Below are 24496 nucleotides of genomic sequence, written 5' to 3' on the forward strand. Positions count from 1 at the left end.
CCCAGCAAATACATGTTTCAGGCAGGAGGTGCCAAGCAGGACCCCCAGAGAAGCATGTCATCTCCTGCCTCTTTTTCTGGGTAATTCATGGGCAACGAGTTTCTACGACTTTCATATTTCAATTTCATTTGTTGCGTTTGACCTTTCATTTATTTAAGTCCTTGCTCTAAAAGCAAATAATCTGAGGAATTTAAGAAACTTATAAAGGGGGATTAAATTGTAGGCTAAAGATCACAATAAAAAATGCACATATCTAATGGGTATCCTTTTTATCATGACTATATAATACTGTTAATTGCATTCTGGTATAAACCCATGGAATATGCTATGGACTGGGTGTCAAGATTAAAGATTACCTCAAAGATTTGCCTTAGAGTTTAACACAGGATACACAATCACATCAAAGGCTGGCTTTTTCTCATATTCATTACAACATGAATTTTAAGATAGACTGATATACAGTTTAAAATATTTATTTAGATCATACTATTACATATGTGAATAAATGTCAACCAAGCAGAGAAAGAGGTATAAAAAATATAACCAGCTATTGACTCTCTTTTTTTAGGGCTTGTCTTAGTAAATCAAGTATCGATTGCTCCCATTTGGGACTCTGCTCTATTCCACTCTCCACTCCTCAGTGAAATAGATTCATTGGTCTTGGCTTATTCTTTGCAAATAGTAATCCATGTACCAAAATATAAGCTGTGCATCTCAGCCCATGTGGTCCTTCTCTTATGAGAAGAGGCTCACAGACGTCTTCCACGGAGACCCAAAGAAACCATCTCATACAAGTGCAATTTGAAACCATCCACCTCAAACACATCTTCTCTCCTCATTATTTTAATAAGTAATGTAAACCTCCCCCAACATTTTCTCTGGGAATTTCTTCTCAGTATTTGGTTGCTTTTCAGGGGCTCTGAGAAACTTTTCTGTTACACCCTAGGTGTTGTTTGCTTTTTCCTTTTTTTCTGGCTTTTTGCTTTTGTTTTGGTTTTTGGTCAATAAAAGTCATTAAAAGGCAGAAACGTGGTTGGAGGGAAGACGGAGCCAGCGGCTCCTCTCTCATTATTTTTCATTAGCAAAAGCGGCACAGCCTCACCACGACCCAGAGGGAAACCTAAGAGTCATCACAGCCGTAAGAAACGCAGTGACTCATATCCAGGACTCAAATGTAGTTTTAATCAGCAATCACAAATGTTTACATGAGTTTAACAAGTTTGATCTGGAAAGAAAAATATCTAAGTCATGAGATACTGAAAATCTTGTTAAGAGACAAGATTATTTTTACTAGGAAATAAGAAAAAAACTGAATAGCCATATTGAGCAAAACCTGAGATATTCACCATCAGAGGCGAAGCGTGTGGTTCTCGTCACAGCAGAAGCATCAACATCCACGAGAAACACCATCAGTGGAGGGAAGGCAGGCCTCCCCACGGCCGCTCAGGGTGGAAACCAAAGCCCACACTCTCTTAAATTCTATGACTGGCACGGGCACTGTCTGTGTGTGAGGGTTTGCCAGCAACACCCCCCCACACACACACACAAGTGTTACGGTTTCAACAGGGACTTCCTGCCAGTGTCTCTGTCGTGTTCCCGTGAAGAAACAGTTTAGTGTGTTTACCAAGGAAGTCAAAGGTAGGAAAACATTTATGGCTTATTATCTGATACGTGAACGAAACTTGAATAGGTGAGTTTACTAAAGTTTTAGGCACCATGTTTTAAGGCAGCTTTCCCATCATCCTGAAAAATGACGCGAATGATTCTTAAATCCCATTTCCATTTGTTGTCAGCTGCAGGCGGTACAGACGCATCGGGTTATAATATGTAGGCTCCACACACTACTGAATCCGCTAAGAAATCAGAAACTTTCTCAGTGAATGAATGACGTTAACACAGAAGCCTGACTTTTAACACAAGTTGAGGTGGGAAAGGGAGAAAGGAAACCTCCTTCTCTTCAGGTTGGCCAATTTTTCTAAACTTACAAATTGTTTTCTCCCGAAGCGTCAGCTGAACGGTTTAAGTAATGTGCTTTCTAGGTAACCATGGAACACGTGGCAAACAGTTTCTGCTTTGGGAGGCGGAACATCAACCCACTTCGTAAATTTCTCAGCAATAACAACGAGAATTTCTTCTTTAAAACGTGTGTGTGAAGCATGCCCTGACATTTTAAACAATTAAAGTTTTATTCCACTAAATGTAAATTTAACAGAGACAGTGAAATCTCTAAGAAATTAGATTCCCAAAGACAATGAAATCTCTAAGAGTGAGATTACTACACTCCATTATTAAGGTGGTCAAAAGGCAATTTTCTGTAAGTTTCCACCTTTCCTTCCATCTCCACACCTACAAAAACATCCATAGACAGAACAATAGTTGGTGAAGGCAATGGCATCCCATTTCAGTACTCTTGCCTGGAAAACCCCATGGACATAGGAGCCTGGTAGGCTGCAGTCCATGGGGTCGCGAAGAATCCGACACGACTGAGCGACTTCACTTTGACTTTTCACTTTCATTCATTGGAGAAGGAAATGGCAACCCACTCCAGTATTCTTGCCTAGAGAATCCCAGGGACAGGGGAGCCTGGTGGGCTGCCGTCTATGGGGTCGCACAGAGTCGGACACAACTGTAAGCGACTCAGCAGCAGCAGCAGCAGTAAAATCTACATGCTAAATGTTAGGTGAAAATCTTTAAAAAACAAAGCATGACAGGAGAGTCTGCAGCAAAATAAACGTGTCTATTGGTGTCAGCCTTTAAGAATACATGATAATAAATACATGAATAATAAATCAACTTTCTAAATCATTTCAATTCAGAAGGCGTGCGTTAGAAAGGCCAATATAATTGTTCACTATAAAAGTGTTCACTGCTTTTTATGCATTTGGTTAAATTTTAGGAATTAGAAAGTATTTAAACTTAAGGTTTCTAGAAATTTAAATTTCATTCCTGACATAAAGTGAATTCGTTTCTTTCGGTGATAGCCATACAGCCCAGGAAAATTAGCCTGGAACTTGGCAATGCATTTTCTTAATTTCATGACTAATCAAGTACTTGTGAAATCAAACCAAGTCCTTATCAAACAGGACACTATACTTCTATCTATATGTGCATGGACTATGCAGCACATGTTACTAAATCCTTATTTCATTTATGAAATGTCTTCACGTTTGTCCTATTACTAAACTAGATGCTTTCCTGCCAAGCCTGTTTGTAAATACCAAAATCCACAAAGGTAACTGTTTCATGTACTGTGCCTGGAGAAGGAAGTGGGGCTTGCAAGATGCCAAAGAAGAGATATTCAATAAAGTATCAAACACAAGGCCCTGCAGTATGAAAAAGAGACACAGCGCTTCTTCTCGTGAAGAAACATGAAGACAGAAACGCGGACATTGACCTTGGGGCTGTGACGTGACTCCTCTCTGCTAGCAGGGCGGGTGTTCCTAGAGTTCAGTGTGGTTAGTGGGAGTTTCACACAGACCTGGGGGAAAAAATTAGATGGCATCACTCTCACATTTAACATCAGCCCATAGGTCGCGTACTTTCTGCAAAAGCACATTCTTGTGGAAGCACATTGAAAAAAAACTTTCTTACGGACATTTTCAAACACAGACAAGTAGAGGGAAGAAGGCAGTTTATTCTGCAGAGGGAAGAAGGCAGTTTATTCTGCAGAGGGAAGAAGGCAGTTTATTCTGCTGCAGACTGCTCAACCACTGCTATTCCAATGGCACTGCCAGCCTTTTTTCCTGGAGCATTTTGAAACAAAGCCCATGGGTTGTGTCCTCCTGCCTGTGGCCATGGGAGTATTTAAGGAAAACTTGAGACAGGGAATCAGTGCGCTGGGCACTTAACCCAAGGTGCGGAGAAGCTTGGATCCCTAGCACATCTCCCACTGGAAGCAATGAATGCCAGCTCTCTAGACTCGGTTATGGATTATTCTAGCTACATAATCTATTTGAAATAGGAAATAGGCTAGCCTTTGTGTTGGTTTGTATCATGTATTACCCTTGAAAGTAATTATTTTTAATATCAGAATTTACTACCCTCTTTAATGCTTGAAAGTCTATACAGAAAGGTCAAAATGCTTTTACTTTAAATGCAGGCTAACCATTTCAGAACACTTGAGACCTTATTCCTTAGGCAGCCATTCAAAATGTTCATGTCACAAATTCTTATTGGTCTCATTTTTTTAAATGTTAAGATTTGATACCAAAGCAGAAGTGATGTGTATATAAAACATATTTATGTATTTATATTTATAAACTCACTCTTCCTAATGAATACCTCCACAAACCAAAGAATCCATTCATCCATAATCTAGAGTGACATGTCTAACCTTGAGTGAAATATAGCCATCTTTTTAATCATGACCTTGTATCTTATTAAGATTTTAAAATACCATTTTTACTTCAAGACATTAAAATGACAATCTGGAGAAGCCTGGGTCATGTGCTACAAAACATTCAACTAGGAAAGTCTAATGAACTCTTATTTTCTGCCTAGGAAAGAAAGGAGATACGTAAGAAATAACCTATTACCACTACTGCTGTCTCACGCCCCTAAAACAGAGTGCACTTGATAATTTTTCTTCTCGCCACTGAATAAGACTACAGTGGTGTCTGCAGGCCCACCTGCAAACCCACAGCACTTCACTGACATGCTTCCCACTCATCGAAAAGGTAACACATTTATGAAAATCTCACAGAAGTATTATTTTTAAAGCCAAACATAGTCATCTTAACTTTAACATATGTTTTCTCCATTATTCCCCATTTATTTGTGTACAGGGGTGGGCCTTAGACTCCTATATTTTAAACAATCATACGTGTGTTAATTAACTAGATGGATGCACATATCAAATCACCATGATGTACACTCTAAATGCCTTACAGAAATTTCCCAGGTCATTTATACCTCTAAAGCTGAAATGCTGAAGTCTGTGAATGTGCACTGATCTGCTCCCATGCTAACTATTAAAAATAAAGTGAAAAGGTCTACCTTACCTAGAAAAAAAGCAAAATTCTCTCTCTCACACACAAATATATAAGGTGTATATAAAGTATATTAACCTTCCAACCAAACTTCTAGTTCTAAAAATATCTATCTTTGAAAAGATTATTAATCTCCCTAAAAGCAATGTAGACAATTTACGAGCCCTCAGTGTAGTGTTTGTTCATAGTATACAGGTAAAGTATTGGTCAATGTAGTTTCATAACCTCCGGTACACACACACACGCACACACACACACGGTCATCTCTTTAAAGCATCATTTAAACGTGCAGAGGGATCGCAGTGAAGCTGTGGCAGAACAGGATAAAACAAAGCCTCATCTTTTCAGAACAGAGGCTGACCCTCATGCTGTCATAGGAAACTTACTGTACTTGTATTTCAGAATACATTAAAAGCATCTGGAGTTTCTCTATGATTGAGAGCCTCACCTTTTACACAGATTTCTAAAACCATCCCGATATGTTAAAACATACTATTTCTTTGTTGGCTGCATCATGAATTAGGATTATTCTCATTACTGTGTCACTTCAGCTTTTTCCTGACAATAATTTTTAAGTTTGGAAAACCCCTGACCTTGTTATGCGGTTTACTTACTTCAATGATGCGGGGGGTGGGGGGCAGTTAGGAGGGGCGGGGACTCTTGCCTCTTTTTAGAATTAATGGATTCCTAGTTTTTATCCATAAATTGTTTAGAGTACCCGTAAGTATGTCTCACAGAGAAACAGCCCGAAGACGCTCACCCCTTCACTAGGAAGCGGCCATGTGGCGGGGAAGCCTCTGGAGTGGCTCCCTCGCCTTGGCAATAGGTCTGGAGCGCTGATACTTACGTTTACAATGTAAACACTTCATCAGTCTTTTAAAAATCGACACTGTTAAGAATGACTTGATCGTGTTTTATTCTACACTAGTAATACTGCACATATCTTAAGTTTACGCTTTATACTGTATTTTCTTTAGGATAATATCAATTTTTATTTCCAATTATAATCATACGGAAGGAATGAAAAGAGATAGTTACTATAATTGAAATTAAGCCAAACTGCTGCACTTGGAAACAGTGTTTCCTCAGAATCTTATTATTTGAAGCAACTCCTGCCATAAAGAGTTGGCAAAACTTTCTACAGACTTCCATAATATCTGAGCGGGTATTCACATAGCAAAGACGATTATGACAAGCCCAAACCCTTTGAGGGAAAACAGAGAAACAAACATTCCCAATCTCGTTCATCACGTTTTTGTTTACATCCTAACAGACACATTCATCTCTGAATTGCTTGAAAACCTTCAAAAGCAATTTCTTTGGGAAACTGTGATGATGTGAAGTTCACTTCAATTATGTGATGTTCACCATTTACAACAGTACATATCCAAAATCAGTGGGAAAAGCTCTGCAATTCCTGGCTATATCCTGAGTATATCATTTCACCATGCTCTGCAAACTCCCAACCAAACTGGATTTTAAACAGAGAGCAACCCCATCAGCTACTCAGTAAGAAAACTTGGCCATGTTAATGGAAATCTACTACTTTCTTCTTCAATAACTTCGAATGACAAATATTTATCTTCAGATCGCAGTAACTATTATTTTAAGGACTTTGGCACTAAATTTGATCCTATGGATGCAGGTATATTATATTTTATTATAAACAATTGCTGCTAAACATCTGAAGCTTCCATAATTGCATAAAAGTATTTCCCCAGCTTTCAATCGTCTCCATATATGACGCTCACTTTTTCAAAGATATCTGAAAACAATGTGCAACCTGTCCTACAACCTTATAAACCTATTTTAAAGTATCAAAATGACACAGGCTAAAGGCTTGTGTTTAAGCAGGGGGGTCAGGGTGATCCTGTGTTTCAACTCTGTATATAGGAAATAATGTTTGGGTACTGTTTTCTAGCTTCTGGTCGTGTGTATGTATGTGTACACACATACGAATCAAATATTATTTTCCACACCAGAAAAAAAAAATGTTTTAAGAAATAGATATTTGGGGAAAGGAACTTGAAAAAAAAATTTCAGCACCAAATAAGCCAACAGGAAAACATTACAAATTTCTTATTAAAGAGACCCCACTCTCTGTTGGGGCAGGTGAGCAGGCAAGTCCTTAAGAAATCCTTCCCTGGTCCAGGGTGGAGAACCCAGCTCTACAAGTTTAAAAGGAGAAGTGCTCCAGATCCCGGCAGGGCTGACCAAGCCTCTGCTCCTTCCCGGCTGGAAGTCAAGCATGTTTGAATTCACTTAAAAACGTCGAGGCGCAGAAGTGCAAGCAACAAGGCCTCGCAGCCCTGCAGTTTGCTTGTCTGCTTCCACTCACACGGAGTCCTCTCTGATTCAGCAGAGGCTGGCCGGTGGCAGGGAGACAGAGGCTCGGTTTGAAAAAAATAAAAAAAAGCTGCTGAGCGGGAGAGGGGTGGGCCTGGGAGAGGGCACATGCCACATCAGACACAGTACCTGACTTTTCACCGCACAGCGTGTCAGCGAGCTGGTGTGCCTCCTGGGTGATAAGTGAAAGTATTTCATCTTCGAACTCTTCTATTATAGTCTCACACTGCAGGAACAGAACAACAACAGACGTGGGTAGATGTGCGCTCACAGGACACCTTGCTAGGAAGGGCTTGTCATCGTTTTATTAGCTAAAAACATCATGTTACCAAGGTGGGCCATTTTTATTAGCCCTTTGGTTTAAGACATCATTGATTCGGATTAACCCTCTCCCTAGAATGCTAATTGCAGCTGGCTGATTAGTCATGTTGAAAGACGAGGGTAAGGCAGGAAAATGGTTCTTCTTATTTGTTCCTCTTCCTCAAACTGGAATGGAATTCAAGGAACAGGATTGCGGGCGCTCCTACTTATGGAGCTGAAAAGTGTTCACTTTTTTGGTGGGTTTTTGTTGTTGTTATTTTGTTTTTTTTTGGAAACTTTAAAGAACATGGCTCCTTTAAATGGTTAAACCAGTTTCCTTTATATTTAACATAACAATCCATTTTGCGGTTCTAAAGCAGGATCTGAAATGTGAAAACAATTAAGCTTTCTCAGCAATGAAAACACAAACGCATCTTCCTTTGCACTCCGGATAACGGCTTGTCAGTCACTCGGGAAACTTTCTTTTCTAACAGTTAGAGATCCATCTATAAATTCACTTCGCTCCCCCCACCCTCTGCCCCCAAATCTGACATTTCTGAAAAGAGGGTGCTCAAATGTACCCATGCTTCTGAAACCCTTAAATTCTGACTGGAGTATGTGTCTGCCTTGGGGAAACACAAGCTTACACTCTTAGGAACCGTAATGCTAAACGGTGTTCACTGGAGACTTGGAACTCATTTTCCAAGTTCATTAAGTGAGACTCAAAAAAATTTTAAATGGCATTTAAAAATATTTACCTTCCACTATCACGTGCTTATGGAAGGCCTGTGAAATATAAGCACACTTCCTCTCTGCAGTCCCCCTGCTACAGTATCTTCAGCCCTGAATTATTGCCTTGGCTTTTTAATTAAAACGAAATCTTCCAAAGTCAGCTGCAGCCCTTCTATCAGGGGGTCGGCATGTCTGACATTTTGGCCACCGCGTGAATCACAGACATTTCTTAAACAGGCTTTCCCATCACTGGGTCTGACTCAACAGCATAAGTCAAGTGAAATCTCTTGCCATATATTTGGTAGGCACATTCCGAGTCAGAGGCCACCGTTAAAGTAAAATAAACATCATGAAGGGAGGAAATGTGCCACAAAGCCCACGATCATACCTAAGCCTTTGTTTAACCAAGTCTGTGCTAAAGTAGTTGAATTAACTCCGGAGGAGAAAGAATTCTCCCTCTTCTGTGAAGCCCGAGGAGAAAAAAGTGGTGTGCGTCACTCTCCCTCCATCGAGTGGCTATCCGTATTTGAAAACAGCACTCATTTCATTTAGGTTTTAATCTCAGAACCACAGCCCCTGATGCCTGACACGGGAGCCTGTATGAGAGCTGCCCGCCCATGGGACCGACTGAGTCGCCTTCCCCACCGTCCCCGGGAGCAAAGCGACCTGCAAACGGTGCCTGCAAGTCACCAGGACTTGTAACATACTTTCTGGAAAATATCACTTAAGGGTCTCCACGAGATGAAAATACCACGGCCATGCAGTGTGCGAAAGGCAAGTCACTGAGCGCCTGGTTAACACCGAGAAAGCAGCAGAACAGCAACGCTAACAGACAACATTTTAATGGGCCTGTCTGGAAACTCAACAAAATCCCAAACAGCAAGAAATTCCTTTAAAGTACCAAAAACACGTTCACGGAGCATAGAATTCCTCTGCGGAAAAAGAGCTTACCGCGAATTTCAACGGTCTGTAAGCATCTGAATAAAAATAGAATTTTTTAAATTCTTTGTATATTTTGTCTCCTTTCCTCGGAGCAAATCTCTTGAAAGTCTTCTCCTTCGTCACGGGGTCTTCTTCGAGTCTGTAGTCATTCATCCGCTCGCACACTTTGTCCAGGAGGTCTGTGAGGAATGCCTCCGACTGGGCTAAGGGAATCTATGAAGAAAAAAACAAAAACAAAAAAGGCAGGAAACTTGACTTAGTGTTACCTAAGAGCCATTGCCCTGAATGCACGTGGCAGCACCCCACCCCCACCCCTCACGCGTGCAAAAGTCTTCCTGTCCGATAACTGCCAGTTATATTATTTACAGCATTTAAGAGGTTAGCTTAAATTCCTGTTTTTAACAGGTGCCTATGTTTGGAAGTGATCAGAAGAAAAACTTCTCTTCAAACTAGCAACTATCCTTCCACAGGAGATAATTTCTGAAAATCACGGAACATGCAGAAGAAGGCTCTGAGCCACAGAGAAGGGCTGTTATTATCTATTTACTTGCGAGAAACCGACAGACAGGAGCCGGAGCGCGGGCGGTCTCTACGCCGCGCACCCCTCGAGCTGGGCCCAGGCCCGGGCTCGCGCTCCGCAGCCGCCTGGCCCCTCGGCGGCCGCCGGGGTCCTGGGCAGGGCCGGGGGCCGCGTGGCGGGGAGAAGCCGGGCGGACGGCGTGTCGCCGCTCGCGGGGCGCGGCCGCGGGCGCGTCGTCTTTGGAGCAGCCGGTGTGGGGTTCCGCGCGCCCCTCTCCCTCGGCGAGGATTCAGGGGACCCTGTGACCACCACGTCCGCCCCGCGCGGGGGTCAAAGAGCACCCGCGCCCTTGGTAACAGGGACAAAAAAAGGAAAAAACCCTACTCGGGGGCCGTCTAGACAGGTCAAGGTGCAGGAGGCCGCGTCCCCGCGGCTCCTTCCGGAAGGGGGCGGGGACCTGCCAAGGGCGCCGCGGGCGCGCCGCGGCCCCGGCCTCCGCGGGCCTTTCTGCCTCTCCACCCTCTGCTGATCAAAGCAGGAAGTTTGCCTGACAACCGGGGTGAAAGGGGCCGGATCACAAATGAACTCGATTTCGGCGCTGTGCATATACCGCGCCTCCATTGTCCCCCTTTCAGACGCAGTGTGAACCCTTCCGGTGCCGGCGACCGCGCGGCGCTCACGGGCGCGCTCCGGGCGCACAAAGGCCCCGCGCCCCGCCCGCCGCCCGCGCCCCGCGCCCCTGAGCGCAAACCTGCTTGCAGCCCCGACCGCGCCGGCGGCCCTGCGCTCACCCCCGGTCCCAGCAAGGAGCCAACTCTGTGCGCAGGGACAGGGCACCGCGGGAACGTTCCACCGCCCCCAGCACGGGCGTGGGGGTGAAATTTCCCACCTTCTCCCCGCGAACCTGGAGACCGACTCCGAGCTGCTTTCAAGGCCCCTGCGGTCAACTTGGCAATTAAGTCGTTTGTTAAACTGGAGTCTACTGCAACATCCTTTATTCGCTAAAATATCGGTTTTTTTTAAAGGAGTGATTTTTTTTCATGTCTACGATCAGAAGACCCTTTAAAAAGTAGCTGAAAGTGCACAATAAAAACACAATAAATACAATGGAATCACACTTCTAATTGTGCCATGTAAGCCTCATAAGTTGTAAACACAACCAAAAACATAGGTTAACCAACCAAATCTATTTTATGGACTTACGGAGACGAAAGATTATACGTGTTGGGACTTAAAAGCTAGAAAAGAGAAGTCAGTTCTTAAATTACAATTAGTCAAGCAGATCGTGAACAGAATGAGTATGGTCTTCACTCTGCCAGGCGAGTGATGCTGTGTCTCTCCTGGTCTGGTCCATATGAAGAGGCTCCTAGCACTTCCTGGATGTCAACAAAGCGGCGCTTTAACCTCCAAGTGAAGAGCTGGCGCTTTCATTTAGAAACCTGTCATCGGGAATGCCTTCTCTCTGCCCCTCCCTAGCCCTCTCCCCAGTCCCCAGTCTCAGCGTTGGGGAGACGCTGTCACTGAGAGAGAGGTTCTGCGTGCTGGAGGGTGCTGCTGGAACCCCGGACGAATACGCCACACTAGTTCCCGTGGCGCCGAGACCACTTTCGAAATCCTTTTGTACAACAGACCTGATGTTCTGAGCGGCGTACGAAAACCCTGGGTATATAAGATCTGAACAAATCAGAACGTTAATAACGTGAGACCTTCCACAACTTACTTTTGAGAGCCATTTTATTTCCCGGTTGGCGCTTTTTAAAACAAAACAAAACAAAAAACCATCGCCACGTGATAACTTTCTACGAAACAGGATTGTTTTTCTTGTTTTGAAAGTGGGATTTTGTATGTCTGAATAGAGTAGTATTGCACCAATTTTAACACAAATATGTGATATGCAGGGATCAACACGTGAGTTTTGTGGATTTCATACGCCTTTGAAGGCTAACTGGCTTTTTGATGTAATTAGCTGGCTCTTTCTAGTAAACGTTCTTTAATAGAAAGAGCAGGACATGTTGCTGGCAGAGAGCTCAGAAAATGCCGTTTTACAGTCTTCACTGAGAGCAAGAAAGAAAAACACACACAGCAGGAGACTAGTAGAGTTCGTTCCACAGGAATATTTTTTAAAAAATTGACCTAAAATCCCAATCAAAGCATCTGATTTTGCGAGAAGATTTTAAAGAAAAAGATGCTTATGCATGGCAGCTCTTTATACGTTTATTAAAATGCACACAATTAGGGTTTAACATGATTCCACTTTTAAAATGCACACAATTAGGGTTTTAAATGATTCCACTTAGCTGAACTACTTTCACTAAATTTAAAGACTGTTCGGGGAATAATTGAGGCTTTTTCTCCCCTCAAAGTGTTTTGATTTTAAGAGTGCAATAAGTATTGAGACAAGTGGAATAAAACCGAGGCTTTCTTTCTATACTATGAAGATTTTGAATAGTACTTGTCAATAAAGCAACTCCTATTGTAGTCTTAGGGGAGCGTTGCCTCCGTCCTGGAAGGAGGGTCTCAGAGATACTAACCTCATTAAAATATGAATGAAAAAGGCCGCCATCATTGTATCGGGAGAAAACTGATTCACCAGCCATTACTTTTACACATGGACTCGTTTGGTGTAAGTTACGAATACAAAAACAATCCGTTATGATTTCCTTGCTGTCTCAGTGCACTCTCAGAGTAAAATCCTAACTTTTCTCTTTCTGAAACCAAGCTGTGACTCTTTTTTTTTTTTTTTTTTTACCTTTAGGCCTCTTCTGACCATGCGCTTGTTCTGTGAGCAATGACATGGGGATGGGAGGAGGTACTCATATTCCAACTTGAAAACAGAAAAGGGTAGCTGAAAGTTTGGGCTTCAGTTTCTCTAGAAAGCTGGAGTTCGGGAATTACTCCAGCCCGTTATGACAGCACTTTAATAACAGTCAATTCCAGGGTGCTCTCCGTGTTGGTCCATTGCTATGTCCCTGCTAATCTTGTAGCAAATGTCTTGCTTGATAGCTATCACAATCAGGCAGCGATACGACTACGTTACAGTCCACAGTCGGACGTGAACACTGTCCTTGTGGCATGCTGTCTCCTTCATAACAGCCTGACAATCTCAGATAAATCTTACTTATCTGGATGCTTATTTCGGAATGTCCCTGAGATAGGAAACCAGCACTTAACCTGCTTAGTTTCACATTGTTGCAAAGGTTTCTTTCTGGAGGTGTCGTTAATGTAAAAAATTTAATTGCATTATAGCAAATATTACATCTACTTTAATCACTAACTTTTCATCCATAAAAATACTGAAATCACTTCTGATATTAGTTAAAAGTCAATATTTAGAAGTGAAAATTCAAACCCCCTTTGCTTTAGGCTACAACAGGGAGACCATGAATTCAGAAACTCTTGTAAGTTGATGAGATATATAATTAGCTTTTATGTTAATTGACTGCTATGAGTTTGTTGTGTGACACTTCTTCATATAATATGCAAATAGCATTGACGGTTTAGTTTTATTGGACAATATAATTAGAAATCTAAAGAAGCTCATTTCGATGAAGAATAACAAAGGTTGATAAATTTTCCAGTGTTCTGTATATCAGAAAAAAATGAATCCCATCTGGACTTAATCAATAAGAGAGATTTTAAGCAGCCTTTGTTCAGAGAGCCAAAGCCAGCCAACATATAACAGAATTAATATTAGCTTTTTCAGCTACATAAATTTGATGTTAAAACAGGTAAATTTGTGCAATCAATAAAACCTTGGGGGCAAAAATACAAAGACTGCAGCACAATTTACCACAAATGACACAATAAATTTATGAAAACAACATCAAAATTTTGCCTCCTTTAATCTGAATACTGAGAAAAAGTCATTATTTGAAATAAATATTTTGCAAGTGTTTCCTATTTTTATTCCTGGACGTATTATGTCAACATAAAGTATATCCTCAGATTGTGAGAAGAATAGAAATAATAAAATAATAATGTGATTTTGGGGCAAATTTTTCCTAGAATTCAAAACTATTAAAATTTCAATCACATTTTAAAAAAATTCTGGAGCCTGTTTTCAGCTAAACGATGTAGAAAACTTGAAAGTATAGAAAAATTGCATAATGGATCACTGTTAACGAACTCCAAATGGGGGTCATTGAACCTAATTTGACTTCCTAAAGTTAAAAAATACATACTTTCTTTTCATAATTAAATAGAAAATTGGCACTGCCATTTGATTTCTCATCTTAAAAAGTATTCTATTAGTCTTGTAAGAAAGTTTGCTTTTCAAACATTTTTAGGTGAACTGAAATACAACTATCCATGTGAAAAATGTTACAATTTCTCAATCGTTGTTAAAAATCACTCTAAGAGAGGATTTAGGGCGACCTTTTCACGCTGCTTCTGAGCTTTGACCTCTGCCGGCTTACCCCGGAAGGATTTTGCAGATTAGAAAAAAAGGAAGAGAAGACAGTGGCAGTGCTTAAAAGGGCAAAGGCAGTAAGAACCGCAGCGGATGGAGGTGATGGGAATGTGTTCACTCAGCCAACAGTATTTATTCAACTCCATGTCCGTATCAGGCAAACTTACCTCTCTAATTCAGGCTTTTTAAAGGGGACTTTCTTGTGATTCTGAATAAAAATTCAAAGAAATACTTGAAAAAGACTGCCTGGAAGAGAGCCAGTAAATCCCAGTGATGATAGTATGACTCCTTGTCTATCAACTTAGCTAAAGATCACATAAATACATATCCGCGTCCTTATGTTACAATTTTCCGCCCCTCACCTCCCAAATCTGCCAGTCTTTCACTGTCTTGCTTCTGAAAACACAATAGGTATCCATTTCTAACCATTTCTGCAAACTGCTTTCCTGGACTAGAAGTGAAAAGTCACCCACGGGAACTCTGCCGTGGCACTTGCCGGTTGCGTCACCCTGTGAGATCTCGTCTGAAAGTCTCAGCTCTCAGAGGCAAAGGACGGAGACTAGGGTCAGTGCAGAAACTCGAGGTGTTTCGTCTCCCTCACTGCGGAGACATGCGCACACAGACGTCCCGCTGGCCACAAAGGAATCCCTTTCTTTAAAAATAGTTTTAAATAGAAAAAGTAACATATTCACCTGATTTTTTTTTAATCGGAAAGGAACAAAAGCATAGAGTAAAAAGTAAGACTGACACCTCCCCCAGAACGCCTCCCCAAGACCCTAAAGCCCAGCTCTCCATCCTCCAGAAACAGTCTTGGTGCGCGGCTGCGTGTATGTGAGTGAATGCGTGTGCATGTGTGTATGTATGTGTGTGCAGGTCTGTATGTCTGTGTGCCTGTGTGTCCTTGGGTGCCTGTGTGTCCCCGTGTGTCTATGTGTGCTTGTGTGTATGTGCGTGTGGGTCTTATGTGCATGTGTCTGTGTGTCTGAGTATATCTGTGTGTGCATGTGTATGTGTGCATGAGTGTCTCTGTGTGTGTCCATGTGCATGTGTGTATATGTGAGTGAATATGTGTGCATATGTGTGCATGTGTGTATGTGTCTATACGCATATGTGCATGCAGGTCTGTACGTATGTGTGTCTGTGTGTGTCCTTGGGTGCCTGTGTCTACACATGTCTATGTGTGCGTGTGCACATGTGCCTGTGTGTCCCTGTGTATCTATGTGTGCCTGTGTGTATGTGTCTGTGTGTCCATGTGTGTCTATGTGTGCATGTGTGTGTGCGCGTGTGGGTCTGTATGTGTCTGTATGTCCGAGTGTATGTGTGTGTGCATGTGTGTGTGTGCATGTGGGTCTGTATGTGTCTGTGTGTGTCCATGTGTGCATGTGTATATGTGCGTGTGGGTCTGTATGTGTCTGTGTGTCCGAGTGTATCTGTGTGTGCATGTGTGTGTGTGCATGTGGGTCTGTGTGTGCATGAGTGTCTCAGTGTGTGTCCAAGTGCATGTGTGTATATGTGAGTGTCCATGTGTGCACTTCTGAGCGTCTTCCTCTTTGTACAAGGTCCAAGCCCAGCACAGCCCCTGGCTTTCTCACTTGGGGATTAAAGGGCTTGGGCACATCCAGAAGGCTGAGGACGGTCTCCCCTTGGACCTTGGATAAAGGACACTCACGGCGAGGCGGCTAAACTTAAATCCATGCAGATTCAAAGATGCCCCATGTCCTGAGGACCGGTTCAAAGGGAGCTCCTGGCCAGTGTGAGCTACGGCAGAATCCCTCTGGATTGTTTGTTAAACATCAGTCTGGGGACACGTCTTACCTTATTTTATCCTGAAACAATAGTTTTGAGGGGGTGAGGTGAGTGTTTCGCCCCCTTTCCTGGCTGAGTAGCCCTGGCCCGGAGACTTCCTTCCACGGCCGTGATGCGGCCAGGCCATCACGCTGAGGACTCAGCCATGCAGACACTGGGGCAGGAAGGCCTTGGAGACTCCCTCCCAGGTGGGGAGACTGAGGCTCCGACAGGGGCGACTTGCCAGGGCCCCACGGGCAGAGCCGTTTCAGTTGGCACACCGTTCTGCGGCCCACGAAGCGGGCAGCAGGGCCATCCCCCAGCTCCCCTAGACCTCAGGTGGTGGAGCCGGTAAAGAGGTAATTAAGGTAAAAACCTGATGCTGGGAAGGATTGAGGACAGGAGGAGAAGTGGGCAGCAGAGGATGAGCTGGTTGGCTGGCATCACCGATGTGGGGGACGTGAATGAGTTCGAACAAACTCTAGGAGATGGTGGAGGGCAGGGAAGCCTGGAGTGCTGTTCCATGGGGTCACAAAGAGTCAGACATGACTGAGCGACTGAACAACAACACAGCTAAGCTAAGGTCACCAGTTCCGAGGGCCCTGACCTGATCTGACCAGCGTCCTTCTGAGACGGGTTCAGGACACAGACACGCGCAGAGGGACAGCTTGTGAGGGCACGGCGGGGCGGGGGTGGGGGAGATGGCATCGACCAGACAGGAGAGAGGCCTCGGGAGGAGCCGGCCCTGCCCACACCTGGGTGGGGAGTCCCAGCCCCGGACTGCAGACAATATCTTTCTGCTGTTTAAGCCGCCTGGTCCGTGGGACTTCGGCTGCCAAGCTCCTAACGCAGTCCCAGACCGTATTCAGCCCCGGCCTGAAGTCTTGCGAGTGCAGCCCACGCCCAAGAGGTGACCGGGGCTGCTCAAGGGCCTGCTGTCACGAGGGGACAGAGCAACACGAGACGCAGGCTGGCGCCTTGGTGCACGTGTGCTGTGATCCCGTCCGAGCCAGGGCGACCCTGCACAGGCACCCTCAAACACCTCCACCCTGGTCGGCACTGCCTACAGCCTACGGAGGCCGGACCACACGCTGGCCCCCTCGCTCGCCAGAGGCCTGGCCTATAAACCTGGGAGGAAAGCCCCAGCTGCTCTCGTGTGTCTGACCAGGGCAAGCAACTGGTAGGAAGACCCTTTGAGAATTCGGCTCGACACACAGATGTAAAAGGACATGATGTCTTTCCCTCTGATGGACGCCGACTGTTTTAGCATGTGGATTACCTCACAAGTGAAGCGGACTGAAGGAACGCAGACCGATCTCGGCAGCCTCCCTACCGGTGGGCTAGTAGACAGTGCTGGGACTCTGACGCAGCGCCTTGAAAAGCCAGCCTGAGGACGTCTCACCGTTCTCACCCCTTCCCGTCCTCTCAGAATCAGAGAGCTGCCAGCCACGGGCATCCAAACCCATGGCACGCAAAGCGTGGACCGAGGCCCAGCAGTCTTGGCCTCAGGACCCCGTGCCCCTACCTCAGACCCGCCGCCACTCTCCCCGTCCCCGGGCCCCTCAGGTGCTGCGTGCACAGGGAGGGGCCTCACAGCCTGGGATCCTGCTGACGCTCGGGACGGTGGCGGCAAGAGGGGGCTGCCCGCTCTGATTTTCTATTTTCTGCTTCTGTGCTCTGCCTAAGAAAGAGCAGAGACTGGAGGAACGGCCATTTGTACAGAGAGACTGAGTCAAAGGCTTGTCCTTAGAGATGCGTGTGGGGTGACCTGCAAAGAGGCCTGGGTCCTCAGCCCGGACAGCACCTCTGGGTGGACCTCATTACCCCATTACCATGATGAGTGCTGAGCTGAGTGAGACAGCAGGTGACAAGTGAGCAGACCCAGACCCAGGGCCCTGATCTTTCATCCACAAGCAGAGAAAACTGAAGGGGCCAAGGAGGTGACGGTGAGGGGCACAGCCTTCCTGGACACCTGCCTTGAGGGGCGATTACAAGGCTGAACACTGAAAACAAAACTGAGCTCGTTCTCCGTGCCATTATTTTTCTCTCCTGTGGTTCTGGCCTTCCCTCTGTTCTGCAAACCCACACCAGGCGGGGGTGTGGTCCCCGGTGTGACTTTGCTGGGAGGTCCTGGTGCCGGGAGGATCATCCCAAGCTGGGAGTCCATGTTAGGGCACACCCTTCTGCCCCAGCCGGGCGCCCAGGCCGTGGAGTAAAAAACAGTAGAACAGAAAAGGGTCATGTTTTTTCTGATGCGCCAAACTCAGGTCACCCAACACTAGCAGCGTTAAAACAGCTTTAACACGACATTTGAGATCCTGCATCTCCTCCTGGCTCGGAAGTGCCTTTGTCTCAGAAACCAAAAAAAAAAAAGCTTGGGGACTTCCCTAGCTTCCTGCTGAGCTATTTCAAGTCCTAAAAGATGATGCTGTGAAAGTGCTGCACTCAATACGCCAGCAAATCTGGAAAACTCAGCAGTGGCCACAGGACTGGAAAAGGTCAGTTTCATTCCAATCCCAAAGAAAGGCGATGCCAAAGAATGCTCAAACTACCGCACAATCGCACTCATTGTACACACTAGCAAACTAATGCTCAAAATTCTGTAAGCTAGGCTTCAACGGTACATGACCCGAGAACTTCCAGATGTTCAAGCTGGATTTAGAAAAGGCAGAGGAACCAGAAATCAAATTGCCAACATCCATTGGATCATATTAAAAGCAAGAGAATTCCAGAAAAACATCTGCTTTATTTACTATGTCAAAGCCTTTGACTGTGTGGATCACAACAAATTGTGGGAAATTCTTAAACAGATGGGAATACCAGACCATATTACCTGCCTCCTGAGAAATCTGTATGCAGGTCAGGAAGCAACAGTTAGAAACAGACATGGAACAACAGACTGGTTCCAAATTGATAAAGGAGTACATCAAGGCTGTTTATTGTCACCCTATTTATTTAACTTATATGCAGAGTAACCTGGACTGCATGAAGCATAAGCTGGAATCAAGATTGCCGGGAGAAATATCAATAACCTCAGATATGCAGATGACACCACCCTTATGGCAGGAAGCGAAGAAGAACTAAAGAGCCTCTTAATGAAAGTGAAAGAGAAGAGTGAAAAAGCTGGTTTAAAACTCAACATTCAAAAAATGAAGACTATGGCATCCAGTCCCATAATTTCATGGCAAATAGATGGGGAAACAATCGAAACAGTGAGAGACTTTATTTTCTTGGACTCCAAAATCACTGCAGCCATGAAATTAAAAGACGCTTGCTCCTTGGAAGAAAAGCTAGGACAAACCTAGACAGCACATTAAAAACAGAGACATTACTTTGCTGACAAAGGTCCTTCTAGTCAAAGCTGTGGTTTTTCCAGTAGTCAAGTATGGATGTGAGAGTTGGACCTAAAGAAAGCTGAGTGCCAGAGAATTGATGCTTTTGAACTGTGGTGTTGGAGAAGACTTGAGAGTCCTTTGAACTGCAAGATCAAACCAGTCAATCATAAAGGAAATTAGTCCTAAATATTCATTGGAAGGACTGATGCTAAAGTTGGAACTCCAATCCTTTGGCCACCTGATGTGAAGAACTGACTCATTGGAAAAGACCCTGATGCTGGGAAAGATTGAAGACAGGAGGAGAAGGGGACGACAGAGGATGAGATGGTTGGATGGTATCACCAACTTGATGGACATGAGTTTGGGTAAACTCCGGGAGTTGGTGATGAACAGGGAGGCCTGGTGTCCATGGGGTCCCAGTGTCAGCCAGGACTGAGCTACTGAACTGAGCTGGCATTCTAGTGATTAAGACTCCAAGCTCTCAGTGCAGGGGGAACGGGTTTGGTCTCTGATTGGGAAGTAAGATCCCACATGCTGCACAGTAATGTCAAAAACAGAAAAAAAGAGGCACCCAGTTCTGAGCCAGTCAGTCCCGGGGTGGTGACCAGGTGTCTTGTAGCTTCAGGTGCAATGGGGGCCAGAGATCAGTAAACCGCTGAACTGTGTAGGGAGCCACCACCCCCTGCCCGGGGGGAGGGTTATCGGTGCTCCTGCTTTCCTGCTAATTCTTGGGTTCCAAGTCACAGCATCTCTTAAAGCCTCAAAAGAATGGATACAAACATGGGCCTGATTGAGATCCCCAACCTCTCTCCACAGAAGGACAGAGAAGGGACTTCTCTGGGGGTCTAGTGGCTGGGAGTCCACCTGCCACTGCGGGGGACACAGGCTCCATCCCTGTTCTGGGAGGATCGCACCAGCCACAGAGCAGCTGGGCCCGTGAGCCACAACTGCTGAGCCTGTGCTCTGCAACAAAAGAAGCCACCGCAATGAGAAGGCTGCACACCACAACTAGACTAGTGTCCGCTTGCCACAACCAGAGGAAAGCCCCCGCGGTAACAAACCACCCAGCACCGCCAAGAAAATGTTTTTAATTAAAAAAAGAGAGACGGTTCATAAGTCAGCTTTGTTTTGTCCCAAAGAACGTTTGGCTTGTTTGGTTTGGTTTTCCTCCTTGAGGGCCGCCAGTAAACTCGAGTCTTCCCAAATCAACGCCTTCACAAGCCAAGTGTGCAAGGAGGTGCTGTTTCACTCAAGCAACCGGGCTCACGTGCAAAGGGGGAGACGCCCGTCATCTCAGTACTACGCCCGGCCCTGGCCGGGCCCCTCCTGCGTCCCCGCTGCCCCCTTACCCCATCACAGGCCTTTCCGGGAGCCCCCGGCTCCACGATCGTCCGATTGTCCGAGTGGTGGGCGCCCATGAGAATCCACAGCCTCCTCGAAGCCCCTTCACTTCGGACATGTAGGGAGTTGCCCACATTTAAAACGAGATGAATGATTCTGCTCCGAGCATGTCTGCACATGAGATACTTTTTCTCCTGTTGGATTATTTTCTCAGGTCGTGTTCCTTAATGTAGGCTGCTGCTGCTGCTGCTAAGTCGCTTCAGTCGTGTCCGACTCTGTGCGACCCCATAGACGGCAGCCCACCAGGCTCCCCTGTCCCTGGGATTCTCCAGGCAAGAGTACTGGAGTGGGGTGCCATTTCCTTCTCCATAACTAAGTCCTATTTGTTTTTATCTACTGATGCTTCTCGTCAGACCACGAACCCCAGTCTGCCTAACAGAGAGACACCTGTGAAAATAAACGACGAACCCAGTCCGGGCAAAGTGCCTCAGCGGTTTCCCTAAAGAGGAGTGGCTCCCTCCAGGCCTGTGTGCCAAGTCCCTAGGAAGCCTGCTCCAGGGGGGCGGTGAGAGGAGGAACAGCTGGGGTTTATCACAGGGCCTGTGGCACCGCTCAGCGTCCATGGGGCTCTGCTCGCTCACAGCAGTGTCTCCACTTTGGCCCTTACTAATGCTTCCAAAAGGAGCTGGGCCTGAGGTCGCTTTGTTCCATTTGAGCCAAGCTTTCTTTTTCACTATTGGATAAAAATGAACAATTTCAAGAGGTAATGCGAAAGCTCTTTCTCCCTGATTTCTGTGCGTTTGGATAACTGTTATCTTTCTGCTCTTTAACACCCAGATCTTGGAGGAGGGTTATATTTCTAAATATATTCTATATTTCTAAATTGGGAGTAAGAAATGTTCATGAGTCTCAGTGAACTCCGGGAGTTGGTGTTCGACAGGGAGGCCTGGCGTGCTGCGACTCATGGGGTCGCAAAGAGTCGGACACTACTGAGCGACTGATCTGATCTGATCTGATCTTATCTGATCGCTGCCAAAGGGAAGCTGTGGGTGGGACCTGGGCCGTAGGTGGGGCCGATCTGTGGATGGGGCCTGGACCATAGGTGGGGTCTGGGTTGTGGGTGGGGCCTGAGCTGTGGGTGGGGCCTGGGTTGTGGGTGGGGCCTGAGCCGTGGGTGGGGCCTGGGCCGTGGGTGGGGCCTGAGCCGTGGGTGGGGCCTGGGCCGTGGGTGGGGCCTGAGCTGTGGGTGGGGCCTGGGCCGGGGGTGGAGTGAGCGTTTTGGGACCTCTCCACTGGGCTCCTGGATCGCAGAGGCCACGGGCATGGCTAAACTCCACTCAGCGAGCGCAGTGCTGGGAAGCCGGATGAGTGGACTGCTCTGAGGACAGGGCAAGCTCCCCACCCGCGCGGCAGCCGGAAGAACGGTTAGGGTTAGGGCCCACAGACCCAAGCGGTGAAGGCTATCACCGCTTTACTGAGCACCTGCTGGGGTCCAGACACTGGGTTAGACGTGAAGAGACAGCAGTGGGCAAAATTAAGGTGGCCCCTGCCCTCCCAGAACCTGTGGTCTGGCCCCCACCGGAAATCACACAGGGCCATGTTGGCCTCGAGGTTTGTATCCATGAGCCAAGACCAGTTTTTACATTTACAAATGGCTTGAAAAAAAATCAAAAGAATATCTTGTGACACATGAAAATTAAATGCAATTCAAATTTCAGTCTCCATGGTAAATCTGTCTGGTTCTTTCCAGAAGACTCTTGCCCAGCCCTCCTCTGACGAGCTGAGCCCCGGTGCCCGGGTGGGCTCCTGACCGCTGCCCCATCCCCCACCCGGCCCCACCCTCTGAGTGATGTGGTCCAGGTTCCACAGCTCCCACCACCCCAGCGTCCTCCCTGCTCTGGCGGCCCACGGTGCCTCTCTCCCGGAGGACCCAACAACAGGTGTCCCAGACGTGTTTACATACACACGCGTGCACACAAGCATGTGCACACACATATGGACACACATGCAGATACTGAGGGAGCCTCATGGCCCCCAGGGAGCCTAGGGCGGCTTCTACCTGGGCCTGCTCTCCCCCCGCCCGCAGTGGTGCCACACTCACCACAGTCGTGGAGCTTCCCGCACGCTTTGGTCTAGGAGCCACCCCCCCCACACACCGCTGGGGTGGGTATTGCTGTTTCGTATTGCAGGCCAGGAAACGGAGGCCTCGAGACATGTACTCAGTGATTTCAGGGGGCTAGGCCTGCCTCTGCCCCTGGTGCCACACAGCCGGCCCCACAGCGGACACAGCAGATGTCTGTGGCTCCCAGGGCCTGCTGTCCGGGGCCTCTCCCAGTGAGATGCCCTTCTCTCCACCTGCGAGGCTGTGCCTCTCCTGTCTCCTTCCACCAAGGCTGGGGGCCCTATCCCACTTCTCCAGGTGCACCACCGAGAGGTTGGTCTCTTGCTCCAGGTCACGGAACTTGGGTACATGCTGAAGTCAGAAGCTAGTCAGGTCTGTTTGAGGCTAAAGCCTGAGCGCGGGGGGCCAGAGGGCATGACCCCTCCCGAGCCTTTGTGGGGTGCACACTGCCCTGGGCAGACACCTGTGACCACTGGCACCGAGGGGGGGCCCCGAAGCTACTGATGGTAGTGAATAACCAGTGTCAGGGGACTCAGCCTCACACCTCAGCCGTCTTTCTCAAGACTCAGCATGTTGCTTTCCCTCCAGTTTCCAAGGAGAGAACTGTTTGAAACTGCAGATGCAAAGCTGTAGTGCGTTCCACCCAGCTCCCTTGCCAAGGGCTGCACGGCACCCACTGCCAGTCCTGGCTCCTGTTGCGCTGGGAAAACGGCACAATCCTCTAAATGCATCCCTTTATCCCTCCCCGATTGTGGAGTTGAACAATTCTGATTCAGTGGAATAAGGAGCAATTAACGGGGCGAGGGATTTATTAAGGATAAGTCATGCCAGACAGTTTTGACAGCTTGTTTTTAGTGTGACAGAATTACAAAATGCATTATGTATTTAGACTTTTGTGCAGCGTCTAATTCCAGGCTCGTGGAGTTATTCTTGCCAAATGGTCTGAACCAGCCAGGAGGAGAACAGTCTCACGTACTGGAAATGAACGCAAAGATCAAAGACAAAAGGTACAGGGCCCTCAGCTGCATGCAGGCCCAGACGGAGGCCAGGAAGGGGGCCAAGCTTCCTGAGGGTGGTGGGGGTCAGGGTCAGGGCCAGGGTTTGTTTCCCTAAAGTCTTTAGTGTGGTTCTGCCCACCACCCTACATGGGGTGGGACGTCCCAGCCCCAGCCCCGCTGCCCGCGGCCTTAGCAGCCTCTGAACGAACGTGAGGGTCCCACCCGCCCTGTGGCACGCTTGTCACTGAGGACCCTCAGCAGAAGGGCAGGGTGGGAAGGCAAACCCACTCAGCCTGGTGGAATCAGAAAGACAGAGCTGGAAGACTCCGGGGTCGCCAAGTCTAAACCTGTCTCTGGAAAGATCAGCTCACATCCACACACCTGGCACCGTGAGCGCAGGAGCGTCTTTGCAGAGGTAAGGAGCTACGATGAGGGCATATTCAGTTCGGGTGGGCCCTGATGCAGTGTGGCTGATGTCCTGCTAGGAACTGGAGGAGAGCACAGACAACAAAGGTCCGTCTAGTCAAGGCTATGGTTTTTCCTGTGGTCATGTATGGATGTGAGAGTTGGACTGTGAAGAAGGCTGAGCGCCGAAGAATTGATGCTTTTGAACTGTGGTGCTGGAGAAGCCCCTTGAGGGTCCCTTGGACTGCAAGGAGATCCAACCAGTCCATTCTGA

At 46.6% G+C, this 24496-nt stretch overlaps 1 protein-coding gene across 1 annotated transcript; it reads right to left on the reverse strand.

Moving 5' to 3' along the window:
• Window positions 1-217: 217 nt before the first annotated feature.
• On the reverse strand, window positions 218-10347 carry CNPY1 (canopy FGF signaling regulator 1). The gene is made up of 4 exons (XM_015470860.3): window positions 9856-10347; window positions 9318-9521; window positions 7464-7560; window positions 218-3478 (listed from the first exon to the last, which is right to left on the reverse strand). Exons 2-4 carry the CDS (start codon window positions 9459-9461, stop codon window positions 3441-3443), a joined length of 279 nt encoding a protein of 92 aa, XP_015326346.1. The 5' UTR covers window positions 9462-9521; window positions 9856-10347; the 3' UTR covers window positions 218-3440.
• Between the last annotated feature and the right edge of the window lie 14149 nt (window positions 10348-24496).

The sequence above is a fragment of the Bos taurus genome, chromosome 4 (assembly GCF_002263795.3).
Source record: "Bos taurus isolate L1 Dominette 01449 registration number 42190680 breed Hereford chromosome 4, ARS-UCD2.0, whole genome shotgun sequence".
Classification (NCBI taxonomy): Eukaryota; Metazoa; Chordata; class Mammalia; order Artiodactyla; family Bovidae; genus Bos; species Bos taurus.